General features: G+C 43.2%; 1 protein-coding gene across 18 annotated transcripts in view; it reads right to left on the reverse strand.

The window, feature by feature from the left end:
* Nucleotides 1-14925, reverse strand: part of RIMS2 (regulating synaptic membrane exocytosis 2) — a 578844-nt gene that overhangs the window by 73994 nt on the left and 489925 nt on the right. For 17 of the 18 annotated variants that reach the window (XM_044295802.1, XM_044295812.1, XM_044295801.1 and 14 more), the window contains one exon: nucleotides 10011-10252. In XM_044295802.1, the coding sequence (XP_044151737.1) occupies nucleotides 10011-10252 (242 nt within the window). The remainder of the gene's footprint in view (nucleotides 1-10010; nucleotides 10253-14925) is intronic. The other variant, XM_044295796.1, reaches the window with a different exon arrangement.

Here is a 14925-nt window from a genome sequence, read left to right on the forward strand (position 1 = left end):
TCTTCTACATCTGGACTGGTACGGACACGGACTAACTCAACTTTTTTGTTCCTCAATACTATTGATGATGACAAAGTTTACGCTAGAGTACTCGGGGAGTGAAATTCATTTCCTGGATATGCTGATTACTTTGAGGAACCATGTCATTCATACTGATGTCCATGTGAAACCCACAGATAAAAATACTATTCCACGCTATGATAGTGCACACTCACGTACAATGGTGAAATCACTTCCTCTTAGCCAATTCACACAGGCCAAACATATTGTGCGTGGCGATGACTGTTTGGACAAGACATTGGGTACAATGGTGCAGACATTTAGGGATCGGGGTTTCCCAGATGCAGTTTTGACTTTACATTTAAACAAGATAAAAACAATTGATAAGATCTTCTTTATTCAAGAAAAAGTATAGGCCACAACTGAGGGATAGGATCCCCTTAGTGACGACGTATTCCCAACATAGTCCTAACATTAGTAAAATTATTCAAAAACATTGGTCCATTGTTAAAAATGGCATCGATGAGGTCAAAGAATTTGGCAATCGGCCATTAATGTCTTATCTGAGACCACCTAATTTGCATGACAAACTTGTTCGTGTGGACATTGGTCGCCAAAAAACTATACGCCAGACATTTTTTATCAGTACAGAAAAAGGGTTGTTTTCCTTGCTTTAACTGTGTTACTTGCAAATATATACAGAGAGGGAATGTCTTCACCAACCCGGAATCTTGATTCCACGTATGTCATTTATGCATTGTGGTGTCCTTGCCCAACAGTATATGTGGGAGAAACAACTTTGGACTTAAAAACAAGATTGAATCCGCACAGGTACAGCATCCGAAAAGGACGGACGGATCTACCTGTACCAAAACATTTTTCGGACTGTGGACACAGGGAGAGCAGCTTAAAGTGCATGTTGGTTGATCACATTCCCGTTTCCCGCAAAGGCGGGAATAGGATAACCAGACTGATGAGGCGAGAGATTCAATGGATTACTAAATTAAATACTTTGCGTCCGCATGGTCTGAATGTTAATTATACCATAGACCATGGATGTTCACTCAATTATCTCCCCATGCGTTGTTATCTTTTTTTTGCTTTAAAAATATTAAATATACTAATACTATTTATTTTATCTTTTGTAGAATTTATGGACAGCAGAGGCATTACTTGTAAAACCAGCATTGACTTCATGGAAATTATCTACGTAAGAAGAATGTATTTCTTTTTGATATATGGTGTTGTTTTTGGTCTCCTTGTGTCTACTGTGGGTGCCTACAAGAAGATTGTATATTGGACAGTGGGAGAATTATTAGGAGCTGGATGTTATTACTTTTGTACGTCACTGTTGGGGAAGGGTTGGGACACTAGTGGGGACACGGATACATGAACGGTACCTGTGTCCATTGTGCCCTCTCTATATTCCCTGTAGTTTTATACATTGGAGAGTGAGAAGTTGCAGGGCGGGAATTGGTGTCCGGCAATTGGATACTGAACCGTCCTTGTACTTATTCCCCGTGTCCGTCTGCATATAACAATGTGATGGTACATGGGGTTCTCCGATTTTACTGAATTCATCTATATATCCATATGTCTTTTTTTTCTCCCCCTGATCAGGTAAATACGGCATACTTCATTAAGGCACTTGGCCTATGTAATTATCATGGGGTTTTGTAGTACACACACTGTTGTATATTCATTGGGACTGGAAAATAATGCTATGGGCCGTGATGTGCGGATGGGGCTGTCATGTGGTGGGATGACTGTCAGGTGACGGCTTTTTGTGCGTTCCTCTCGGCACGGCTTCCTGCGCCCCATGGCCATTTAATTTTTCATGGAGCAGGAAAGTCCATGCTGGTCAGTAATCTGCAATGTCCTTAACTGTGTTTTTAATCAGGTGTGCACATGAATTTTTAATATAAACTAATTAGGACACTTTATGGTTTTATGTGGTTGGTGGATATAATGATGTTATAAGAATAGTAATGGAGATCATGTATCACAATATTGTATTGATGAGAAGTATCACACATGTGTATATTAATGTTTAAATTATGTTTTTTGAATTATTTATTGCACATATATATATATATATATGTACCCAGCACCATTTGTATGTATCACTGCTTGAGAAAAGTCCCAGTGAGAGGACTGAAACGTCGCGTTGATGATTAAAGAACACTGCTGGGGAATTTCGATTTATACGCAATCTTTGGATATAGGATTGTTTCCATAGCCGCTGGCACACCATCTAGCTTTCTTTCTGCTGTGCTGCTTTCATTTCTTTTTTGTACCTAACTATCTATTTATCTCATATCTATCTATCTATCTATCTATCTCAGGCATGCTCAACCTGCGGCCCTCCAGCTGTTGTAAAACTACTACTCCCACAATGCCCTGCTGTAGACTGATAGCTATAGGCTGTTCGGGCATGCTGGGAGTTGTAGTTTTGCAACAGCTGGAGGGCTGCAGGTTGAGCATGCCTGATCTATCTCATATCTATCTATCTTTATCTAATATCGATCTATCTATCACATATCTATCTTTATATCTTTATCTAATATCTATCCATCTATCCCATACACACTCACCTAAAGAATTATTAGGAACACCATACTAATACCCTTTTGCCTTCAGAACTGCCTTAATTCTACGTGGCATTGATTCAACAAGGTGCTGATAGCTTTCTTTAGAAATGTTGGCCCATATTGATAGGATAGCATCTTGCAGTTGATGGAGATTTGAGGGATGAACATCCAGGGCACGAAGCTCCCGTTCCACCACATCCCAAAGATGCTCTATTGGGTTGAGATCTGGTGACTGTGGGGGCCATTTTAGTACAGTGAACTCATTGTCATGTTCAAGAAACCAATTTGAAATGATTCGAGCTTTGTGACATGGTGCATTATCCTGCTGGAAGTAGCCATCAGAGGATGGGTACATGGTGGTCATGAAGGGATGGACATGGTCAGAAACAATGCTCAGGTAGCCCGTGGCATTTAAACGATGGCCAATTGGCACTAAGGGGCCTAAAGTGTGCCCAGAAAACATCCCCCACACCATTACACCACCACTACCAGCCTGCACAGTGGTAACAAGGCATGATGGATACATGTTCTCATTCTGTTTACGCCAAATTCGGACTCTACCATTTGAATGTCTCAACAGAAATCGAGACTCATCAGACCAGGCAACATTTTTCCGGTCTTCAACAGTCCAATATGGTGAGCTCGTGCAAATTGTAGCCTCTTTTTCCTATTTGTAGTGGAGATGATTGGTACCCGGTGGGGTCTTCTGCTGTTGTAGCCCACCTTTCTTTCCCATTCTGACATTCAGTTTGGAGTTCAGGAGATTGTCTTGACCAGGACCACAACCCTACATGCATTGAAGCAACTGCCATGTGATTGGTTGACTAGATAATCGCATTAATGAGAAATAGAACAGGTGTTCCTAATAATTCTTTAGGTGAGTGTATATCTATCTATCTCATATCTATCCATTTAACAGCATTTTAGCAAAAATAGTAAAAAATCTGTTTAAACGTTATTTATTTGAAATTATAGCTGTTCTGGTGATCAGTTAATCTTATTTTGGAGGTCCCCTTTAAATTTACATGAAATGAACACACAGTACACGCGCTATATCCAGGTTTCCAGACAATATCCGCTGATGCTGTTTTAAACAGCTGAAAAAAGGAAGTTTTTTCTTCTCTATAAATGTAAGGCGAGCACGGCTCATTAAATAATAACTCATTGTTTGTGCCTTTTATAATCAGCTTTTTAGAGGAAGTTCATCTATTCAGATTACGCAACAAGCCCCCAGACCCCAGCTCTGCTAATGTGTGTGGGGCTGAGGGCCGACCCAGGAGGAACTGTTTTACTTTGCAATGTTTCAAGGCTTTTATAGACATAAAATCTGAAGGGATTGCTCCGTTTCTCTCAGCTAATAAGAGCTGGGAGGTTCGTCAGCATTTCAAGTGTCAATCTGTGCCTGATGGTATCAAGCGTAGAGAAATTAGGCCAAGGTAACCCTGGTGCAGCGCAGCAGACCGATTCTGTGGCGGTTCTCTGGGATGTCATCTCGGCCAAGTAGCAGGTAACTCACACAAGCATAAGAATTAATATGGCCCCACAGCAAAGTCATGAATGGACGCCCAGCTTAGGCTACTTTCACATCTGCGGTTTTGTTTTTGGTTTTGAGATCTGGCAGAGGATCTCAAAACCGGACCATCAGGATGCATCCGTTCTGTTAGGATGCGGTTGTGTTAAATTGAAATGGAACAAACCGGATCCGTCACTAAATACATTGTAAGTCAATGGGTGACGGATACGTTTTTTTAGGATCTGTCACCATTGACTTAAATTGTTTTTAGTGACGGATCCGGTTTGTTTTGTTTCAATGACCTATATTTGATTAACTACACTGATGCATCCTGAACGGAGCATACTCCATTCAGAAGGCATCAGCCCAAATGGAACCATTTTGGCCCGGTTTTGAGATCCTCTGCCGGATCTCAAAACCAGAATGCAAAACCGCAAATGTAAAAGTAGCCTTAAAGGGCATCTGTCAGCAGATTTGTACCTATGACACTGGCTGATCTGTTACATGTGCGCTTGGCATCTGAATGCATCCATGTTGGTCCCATGTTCATATGTGCCCGCATTGCTGAGAAAAATGATGGTCTAATATATGCAAATGAGCTTCTAGGAGCAACAGGGGCGTTGCCATTACACCTAGAGGCTCTGCTCTCTCTGCCACTGCCACACCCTCCGCACTTTGATTGACAGGGCCAAGCAGTGCAAATGTGATTACGGAAGGTCCTGTTAATCAAAGTGCAGAGAATGCAGAGGTTGTACAGAGAGCTGAGCCTCTAAGAGTAACGACAACCTCCCTGTTGCTCCTAGAGGTTCATTTGCATATATTAAAACTTCCTACTCCAGGGGGCATTGCCTGTGAGACTTCCTACTCCAGGGGACATTGCCTGTGAGACTTCCTACTCCAGGGGGCATTGCCTGTGAGACTTCCTACTCCAGGGGACATTGCCTGTGAGACTTCCTACTCCAGGGGACATTGCCTGTGAGACTTCCTACTCCAGGGGACATTGCCTGTGAGACTTCCTACTCCAGGGGACATTGCCTGTGAGACTTCCTACTCCAGGGGACATTGCCTGTGAGATTTCCTACTGCAGGGGGCATTGCCTGTGAGACTTCCTACTCCAGGGGACATTGCCTGTGAGACTTCCTACTCCAGGGGACATTGCCTGTGAGACTTCCTACTCCAGGGGACATTGCCTGTGAGACTTCCTACTCCAGGGGACATTGCCTGTGAGACTTCCTACTCCAGGGGACATTGCCTGTGAGACTTCCTACTCCAGGGGGCATTGCCTGTGAGACTTCCTACTCCAGGGGACATTGCCTGTGAGACTTCCTACTCCAGGGGACATTGCCTGTGAGACTTCCTACTCCAGGGGACATTGCCTGTGAGACTTCCTACTCCAGGGGACATTGCCTGTGAGACTTCCTACTCCAGGGGACATTGCCTGTGAGACTTCCTACTCCAGGGGACATTGCCTGTGAGATTTCCTACTGCAGGGGGCATTGCCTGTGAGACTTCCTACTCCAGGGGACATTGCCTGTGAGACTTCCTACTCCAGGGGACATTGCCTGTGAGACTTCCTACTCCAGGGGACATTGCCTGTGAGACTTCCTACTCCAGGGGACATTACCTGTGAGACTTCCTACTCCAGGGGACATTGCCTGTGAGACTTCCTACTCCAGGGGACATTGCCTGTGAGACTTCCTACTCCAGGGGACATTGCCTGTGAGACTTCCTACTCCAGGGGACATTGCCTGTGAGACTTCCTACTCCAGGGGACATTGCCTGTGAGACTTCCTACTCCAGGGGACATTGCCTGTGAGACTTCCTACTCCAGGGGGCATTGCCTGTGAGACTTCCTACTCCAGGGGGCATTGCCTGTGAGACTTCCTACTCCAGGGGGCATTGCCTGTGAGACTTCCTACTCCAGGGGGCATTGCCTGTGAGACTTCCTACTCCAGGGGGCATTGCCTGTGAGACGTCCTACTCCAGGGGGCATTGCCTGTGAGACTTCCTACATATCACACAGAATTTACGGTATACACACCTAGACAAGGTATGTTCCCAAAAACTAGTTTAATGGTCTATCACTGCTGCCATGCTCCAAGCTGAACCATCTCCCAGGAGCTCCCAGTGGGACATGTTTTTAGGGCACTGCACAACCCCTTTAATTCAACTGTTTGTTGCCTTCCTCTATGACTGACATACTATTTATCAGTGGTAGGGTGTAGGAGGATGAAGGCACATTATAATGTTACTGATGACAGTGTCTGACGCGGCACTAACCATCACTGTCATTTAGATCTAATTACCATTATTGCTGTTATTACTGCTGTACAGAGAGATTTATACCTTGTGGAGTTACGACACATACACATCCAACAGAAAAATATCATATTTTACATGATAACTCCACTCAGATATACTGTAGTGAAGGGACCAGACAGCTTATGTGTATGAGATGCAACCCTCACCCTTCATAGAAGAAACCTGAACTATTTAGGAATAAGATATTTTGGCTTTTTTATTTTACTCTATGGGACCTAAGGAAACAATCAGCAAACCTGTCCAGCTATTTTCATATGTCTAATAGAATATCATAGAGAGCAGGACAGCTAGCTCTTCCCAGCATAAACTTTTATGGGCCACTGTTGGCCAACTTCTAGTGCAAAATCAAGTGAGGATGCCTGAGGCCTGTGCAGTAGTAAAATCCCAGCGCAGGCGTGCGTGATGACGTGATCGCGTGCGCCTGTGCCGGGATGCAGCACAGTGAAGTGTGCGAGCCTGGACATAGGTGAGTATTTAGATTTTTTTTTTTTATTGTATTTTATGTTATGTGCCAGCTTTGGGGGACATGCGGGGACACACAGGAGGACATGTGAAGAGACAGTACATTGGGGGGGGGGGGGGAATTGCAGTATGGGGGCAAATTACTATCTCGGGGAAAAATATTATGGTGGGATTACTTTGTGGGGGCAAATTATTATGGGAGGGATTACTATGTGGGGTAAACTACTGTGTGGGGGCAGTGTGGGGTAAACTACTGTGTGGGGCAGTGAGGGGTAACCTACTGTGTGGGGGCAGTGTGGGGTAAACTACTGTGTGGGGCAGTGTGGGGTAAACTACTGTGTGGGGCAGTGTGGGGTAAACTACTGTGTGGGGCAGTGTGGGGTAAACTACTGTGTGGGGCAGTGTGGGGGAAATTACTATGTGGGGCAGTGTGGGGAAAATTACTATGGGGGGATTACTATATGGGGGCAGTGTGGGGGGCGTTGCTATTGGGGAGGCACTGTAGGGGCAATTCTATTATTTCTGGGGACACTATAAAGGGATTATTACCTGGAGCACAATATAGGGTGTTATTATTACTGGGGGCACTCTAGGGGACATTATAGCTGCTGTAGACATTATAGGGAAATTTGGGGTAATTTCTCAAGCTGGTGTAAAGCAGAACTGGCTTAGTTGCCCATAGCAACCAATCAGGTTCCACCTTTCATTTTTGACAGCTCTTTTGGAAATCCAGTTCTACTTTACACCAGTTTGATAAATGACCCCAATTATGTCTACCTGGGACATTGGGGGACACAACAGGCACAGTATTGGGGGTGGCAGCAGGATGACACTGTGGGGACACCAGGATGGGGAGGTTGATGGAAAAATTTAGAAATCTAACGTGTCTGTGTTACAAAGTGTTTTTAAAGGAGAGTTACACTTTAAAGGCTATATTTGTTTGTCCAACCTGCTTCTTGGTTTTTTCAGTTAAAAGGTTTACCTGGGAATTTGATATGGATGGTCTTATCCTCAGGACTCCTGACACCCCGGCTGACCAGCTGTTTGAAGAGGCCACGGCGCTCACAAGAGCTCCGGTGAGCACTGCAGTCTCTTTATAGCTCACCAAGCCCAGCGCCGTACATTAGACAGCAGCGATGCTTGGTATTGCAGCTCATCTCCTTTCACTTGAATGGGACTGAACTACAACTAGGACATATGACTGATATACAGTGACATCACTGGCCTCCCAACTGTGAATCGGCAGGTGTCCCGGGAGAAGGACGCCAGCCGATCTGACATTGATGACCTATCCTAAAGATAGTCTTATACACCTTGCTGGTACTGCATTACACTGCACGAGAATCTGTCATCTGCAGTCAGTGCAGGCAGGCTATGGGTGAATGTGTTGTCTGTGCAATATTTCTTTTGGGGCCTTTTTCCCAGGGCCACACTTTATCTAAAACCGACCCAGCGAACAGGTCATGAATATGTAAATTCCGGAGAACCCTTTTAATTCTAAACAGTAATTTCGTATCACTAAAGAATTGTAGAATGAGATTAATTAGAACAAAGCAGTGTCAGTATTGTAAGTGCCACCTTAAAGGGTCACTGTGCTTTCCGAAAACTTTTGATATACTATAGGGACATACGTATCTAAAGTTTTGTTCAGTGGGGGTTGGAGCACTGAGACCCCCACCAATCTCTAGAACAAGAGGAGAACGTCTAAAATGCTGGTCTTAATAAATGACCCCCACACTGCCATAGGATTACAGCTGATCGGTAGGACACTCTGAGATCAGCTGATTGGCGGGGATTGTCCAAAAAGAACAACCACCCCCCTTTAGGAGTAATAGATGGTGGATACACTACTTGAATTGCAAAAAAAGTGCTCAATCAACATAACCCATACTGTCTTCTATGCAAACGCCACATATCATTAAGTATTCACATTCATCAAAATGATCCCTTGACATTTCTTTTTTCATACCAGAGCACCTCAGATTAACCCGCAACAAGGGAATAACATTTGCATAAATACATTTTCAGGAATTCTGGACATAAAACACATTAAACAGGTTATGTCATGATTAAAGTAAAAAATGAAAATCAGACATCCTATAACACATGACGTTCTCTTTCTAACAAAGCTAGAACCAGCCCTGTACCTCACATGGATCCAGAGATCTCCCCATTCATTGATTCAGTTGCTCTGACTGGTTTATTTCAAGCTGGCAGCTCGGGGGGCATGCCCTTTCTCAGGGTGTCTATCCTTTCTGCTGCAGCTCCGTCCGTGTAACTGTCACAGCTTCTAACAGTAGATCCAGCTGCTGCCATTTGAAAAATAGAACTGAGCATGCACGACCACCTCAGTGAGGTGGACAGAGAAATAGGGAAAAGAACAAACAGCAGATGGCGCTATACAGATACATTTTATTGAATAACTCAGTGGCTATACAAAATTTTTAATTACATCCAAATACAAAAGTATTCAGGTCCAGGTGCTGGTTTGAAAAATGCAGAATATATTTTATGGGACAATCCTTTTATGAAATGCAAAACAATATAATATCATTTAAAGGGAACCTATCACAATGAAAGTGCAATGTAAGCTTCTAGCAGCATGTTATAGAGCAGGAGGAGTTGAGCAGATTGATATATATTTTTTTTATGGGTAAAGATTCAGTATAACTTGTATTTTTCCATTTAAATTCCTGCTCATTCTGGGCTTTAAAGTCCAGGAGGCGGTCCTATCAGTGATTGACAGCTCTCTCTGTATACACAGTAATAGAGGGAAGGTTGTCAATCATTGATAGGACCGTCTCCTGGACTTCACAGCCCAGAATGAGCAGGAATTTAAATGGAAAAATACAAGTTATACTGAATCTTTACCCACAAAACTATATATCCATCTGCTCAGCTCCTCCTGCTCTATAACATGTTGCCTTTAGATCAGACACCATGGTCAACATGACAGGTTCCCTTTAAGGCTGGAATCGCACATGCAGTTTTCAATGCGTTTTTTTGCACCAAGACTTAACCCAGACATAAATAACTGCTTTCATTTATTGGTTCAGAGCTGCAAAAATAACCCCCCAAAAAACTATTTCTCTACCCAAACATGACCGAAAAGTAAGTCCTACCTGTTTGGCTGAGCTGTGAGGTACTTCGGCTTTTCCGTGAGAGGCCAACAATAGCCACCATTTTGGCGCCGATGCTGGATCTTCTCTTCTTATTGCCAGTACCCACTGTGCCCACTGCTGTGTCGGACTGGCTGCCGTCATTCTTCTCCAAGGTATACATGTCCCCTCCGATGCTGGTACTTTTAGTCATGTTCTTCCCCGAGGCGCCCATCTGTCTGCTTTGCATTTTGGATGTAAAAACACTGTCAGCCAATTGGCAGATAATGTTTGCACACAAAACAGGAGGGTGAAAAGACAGAAAAGCAAAGTTTTTAGTCGATAAAATACGTGAAGCGCAGGGAAAACAGACGTTATATGTGAAAATAAGAAAACACTGAAAGAAAATGACACAGGACGGACATGACATTGGAAATCTCATCACATGAGTTACTGACATCTTCTACTTCTTCTTCAGTCACCACGACAGTCTTAGGCTATCTTCACATCTCCATTTTGAAATCCGGTAGCCTCTCCCAGCAGATGGATTCCACAATATCTGGCCCAGCCAAATACTGCCAATCACCACCAGATCCCATTGACTATAATGGGATCTGGCAGGGTAAATACCACTGCATGCAGTGGTATTTGATCAAAATACATTTAGTTGGAAACCGACCAGATCCCCGTAGGATCCCATTGTAGTCAATGGGGTCCGGCAGCGTAACGGCAGGATCCATCTGTGCCCGATATGGTGAAATCCAGTAGTCTTTTCATTTGTTGGAACGGAGATGTGAACCTGCCATGATGTATACTTGTGTTAAGTGCTGTAGCTGCCGCTCCTCTCTAGAGTAAGGAAACCATGAGGTAGGACATTGACTTCTATGACCTTGGGTATGTCTTGCCAGGAAAGTAGATCATCCTGCTCTGTTGACTCACCACAGTCAATAGACACTCACTATGGAGATCCTGAACACAAGCTTTTGCTGTACACCAGACATCTGCCTCTCATAGAGGTCAATGACCTCCTTAAAGGATGAAACAATAATGGATACCAGCCACTGCCAAGAAATAAGATGGAGTACAGGCTACAACCCTTAACACAGACTGAACACAAGTATGCAGATTAAAGACATACGTAGTATAGTCATGAGGATCACATTTTGTACAAGTGAAATAACATTACTTCTAATGGAAGCCAACTAAATTGTTGCACAAGTACTGAGGTTGTGCTCAATTGTAGAGGGTGTAAAAGTTGCTGAGGTTTATCTACACTCTTCAGTCAGACATGGGACCATCTAGGTCTAAATTATATCAGAGCCTTCAAAAAATCAATTACACTCTATTACCAGGAAACTTGCAGAATTCTTAATTTAGATTTTTGGATGTCAATGGAGTATGTGACATGATGGAATTCGATACAGGACAATACCCAAAAAGATTTGAAGACCTTATATGAGTTTGGAATCAGAGTAGTGCTTCTCAGTTTCTAAGGGTCTAGAAATGTGAAACCATCTTTATTTACAAGCTGGTAAAATGAAAGTGCAAAACATCCTGGTCTAAGAATACTAACATTTCATGATCTCCATATTTAATTGGTGGTACATGTAGCTCTAAAATGACCACATTGGTGAGGATTGCTCCATGAGTCCTACATCGTTACTAATGACCAGAAATCTGGTGCTCACCTTCAGTGAAGACCAGAATTCAATTCATCACCAAGAAAATCAGAGGTTGAGACTCCCTTCAATGTGGTATATTAGAGATGGCTACACACATGGACATGTTCTGAGGAGGAACAAGCAGACAGTGACTCTTTTTACGTGAATGGGTGTGTTGTGATTCAAGAAATTCCTAAGGTCATGGTGGAAATATTTGTGTTGTTTGGAGAAGAAAGAGAATGAACTGGTCAGGAAAGTGGTAAAAATTACTTAGGAGAAAAAGATTTTCAAGTGCTGTACTGTGCTTCTTTTCAGCAGTTCTATAAGGTTGAATGGAGAGTCAAAGCAAACAAATGACCACCACTCTAGTCACTTGGGGGCTCAGAAGCCCTCATTCTTGTGATCATTGGGGGTCCCAGCAGTTGGACCTCCACCGATCAGATAATTATAAACTATTCTGTGGATAGGTGATGAGTTGTTATGGTAGGACAACCCTTTTAAAGTTGAGACACTGGCACTGGCACAGTGGACATTTTCCAATCTGAGTTATATCTGTCCTGTGCTGCCTTTCCACTGTTGTGGCAACATGGCTGAGAGCATTGTGCCAAGGTCTCTGCATAAGTATAAGTAAAAGCAGCATTAACAACCACCTCTATACTATTCATGGGTCTCAAAATAGCATGGAATAGACGTTCAGGACTAACCTTCTAGCAGTTATTATAGCAGACATTGACATCATTAAAAGAGTTACTCGAGAATAATATACTGATGACCTATCTTCAGGATAGGTCAGTAGTATCTGATCGTGGGGGTCCGACACCTGGGACTCCCACCGATTAGCTGTTTGAGAAGGCACCGATGCTCGCAGACGCACCATGGCCTTCTCTCAGCTCACCAAGCACAGCGTCATACATTGTATAGCGGTTATGATTGGTATCGGTATGTGACCGATGAACATGGCAGCTAGGCTAAGCTGTGAGAAGGCTGTGGTTCTACTGCGAGGCCTTAGGTTGTGACTTTCTTAGACTCTGTGACATTTGCTCGTTGAGTATATCATCGGTGGCCTCATGTCAGAGGAGTTCATCTCATCTTCGGCAACTTTCTTTTCGATGCTGCTATATTGCTAGAAATAGTGAACAATAGCAGCAGTTTCAGGACACGTATGATGTAAGCGAGCTATGTTTCCATGGAGACTCGGCTTCGGGGAACTGCACCGATGTGCATCTGTCACTTCACATCGATGAAGGGGGCTATGCTTCTTAAATCATTATGACTACAATGCGCACGGCTTTACTGAGCCCTAATATACTCTCCCGATGTTAATTTACCTATGTCATACTGCAATAGCCTATTATTATTAGTGCTGTGCTATACAATGAGGCTCTGCAGCTAGATGACCAGTAGAAACATGCTGTATATAGAAACTAGTATGCGCATGATCAGACAAGTATGCCATTATTGTGAAATGTGAGCAATAGTAGGTTGGGGGGGGGAGGTCTAAACTTTATTATTTTTGTTCTGTAGGCTTTCATTGGTGCTTCACGGACAGACTAGTAAAGGAAATTTGATGGACTGTATAAAGTAAGCAAGATAAGGCAATGAGATCCACCAGGGTCCACTAGGATGTGTTACTCAGTAGATGTGTCATTTCTGTAATTGAACTAAAACAGAAACTAAAAAATTATATGTGAAGTTACCCAAAAGTTGATAAACTCAAGTACCAAGTGATCTGCTTTCCTATCATCTTCACATGGGACTGACCTCCGCTTGACATTATGGACTCTGCTAGAATAGGTTTTGTTATTGAGTTAGAAACCAGACCCCATTTTTGTAGGCTGCCCGACACGGTACAGCTCCTTAAGGGCTTCTTTAGCTGCATGCATATTACATCTAGGGTGGAGCAAATTCTAACGTTCTTTGTCCTCTGAACAGGAGAAGCCAGAGTGTGTACTGTATAGACAGTTTAAGAGACTTGGAGAACATAGAAATGACTTGTATAAGAGGACAATCAGGAGAAACGTGGAGAATAGATGATGGCCAGGAGGACACATCTGAGAACGATAGGAAAGTTAACTGGTTCCTGAAGTTATAGATTTTCGAGATCAGTGTTTCCCAACTCCAGTCCCCATGACCCTCCAGCATGTCATGTTTTCAAGATTTAGTTAGTATTGATCAGGTGATCTCGTCATTGTCAATGCATCAGGACTTACCATAAGTGTTCATTTCGTGCGATATTCTCAAATCATGACCGGCAGGTTGGTCCTGAGGACTGGAGTTGAGAAACACTGTTCTAGATAATGTACAGCAGGTCAAATGTAATGACTTTGTATGAGTACTACCTTCAAGTAATGGAGGTCTCCAGTCTTAAACTTTAAACATACTTATCTATGAATCTTGGTCGTTCCGGCATATATAACAATATGTTTTGTCAGGTCAACAATGTTCTCATGTAAATCTCTATAAGGGTGGGTTCACACTAGTGCTAGGGATTCCATTATGGAATGCCCAGACAGAATGCAAAATGGAAGCCTTTAAAAGGCATTCCGTTTGCTTTCCGTCCTAATAGAAGTCTATAGGAAAGCATAACGGATCAGTCTGAGTCCCGTTATGCAAGACGGAAAACATTCCGTCTTGCATAACGGGAACCAGACGGATCCGTTTTGATTCCCATAGACTTTAATTAGGACGGAGAGCCAACGGAATGCCTTTTAAAGGCTTCCATTTTGCATTCCGTCAAAATACAAGTCTATGATAACGGAAAGCCATAACGGAATCCCTAACGCTAGTGTGAACCCACCCTAAGCTGTGCCAAAGAAGTGGGTGGCCATTCCAATTAAGTGATTTGTATATTGTCTTTGGATCTGATTTGTACAGCATTGAATGCTGGATACAAAATGTGCCTGGATGATTAGGTAGCACCAACAAACTACAACACGTCTGTCTGCTGCATGGCCACCACTTGCCCGTACTAAGATAGAGCAGATGAAAGTGGGACAGACAGAAGCAGTACCTTATTTACATGCATTGTAAAATCAGGGCGCTAAACTTAATTGTTCTGGCTCTGTCACAAAATGGGTCAGGACTTCTCAGGGGAATTATGCACATTCAGTGGAGAACTATTTCATGACAATATAATGAATAGTTCCATATCAGTTGTGACAAGAGAGGATTTTAACAAGTTGAGTATATAAGCATTGTTTGGTAGGATCTACCTGATGGGGTAGCACTACGCTGGGTTACGTGATTTATGAGGTTTTAGTTAGAGTTCTTTGTTTTAT

Source organism: Bufo gargarizans, chromosome 5 (genome assembly GCF_014858855.1).
Source record: "Bufo gargarizans isolate SCDJY-AF-19 chromosome 5, ASM1485885v1, whole genome shotgun sequence".
Classification (NCBI taxonomy): domain Eukaryota; kingdom Metazoa; phylum Chordata; class Amphibia; order Anura; family Bufonidae; genus Bufo; species Bufo gargarizans.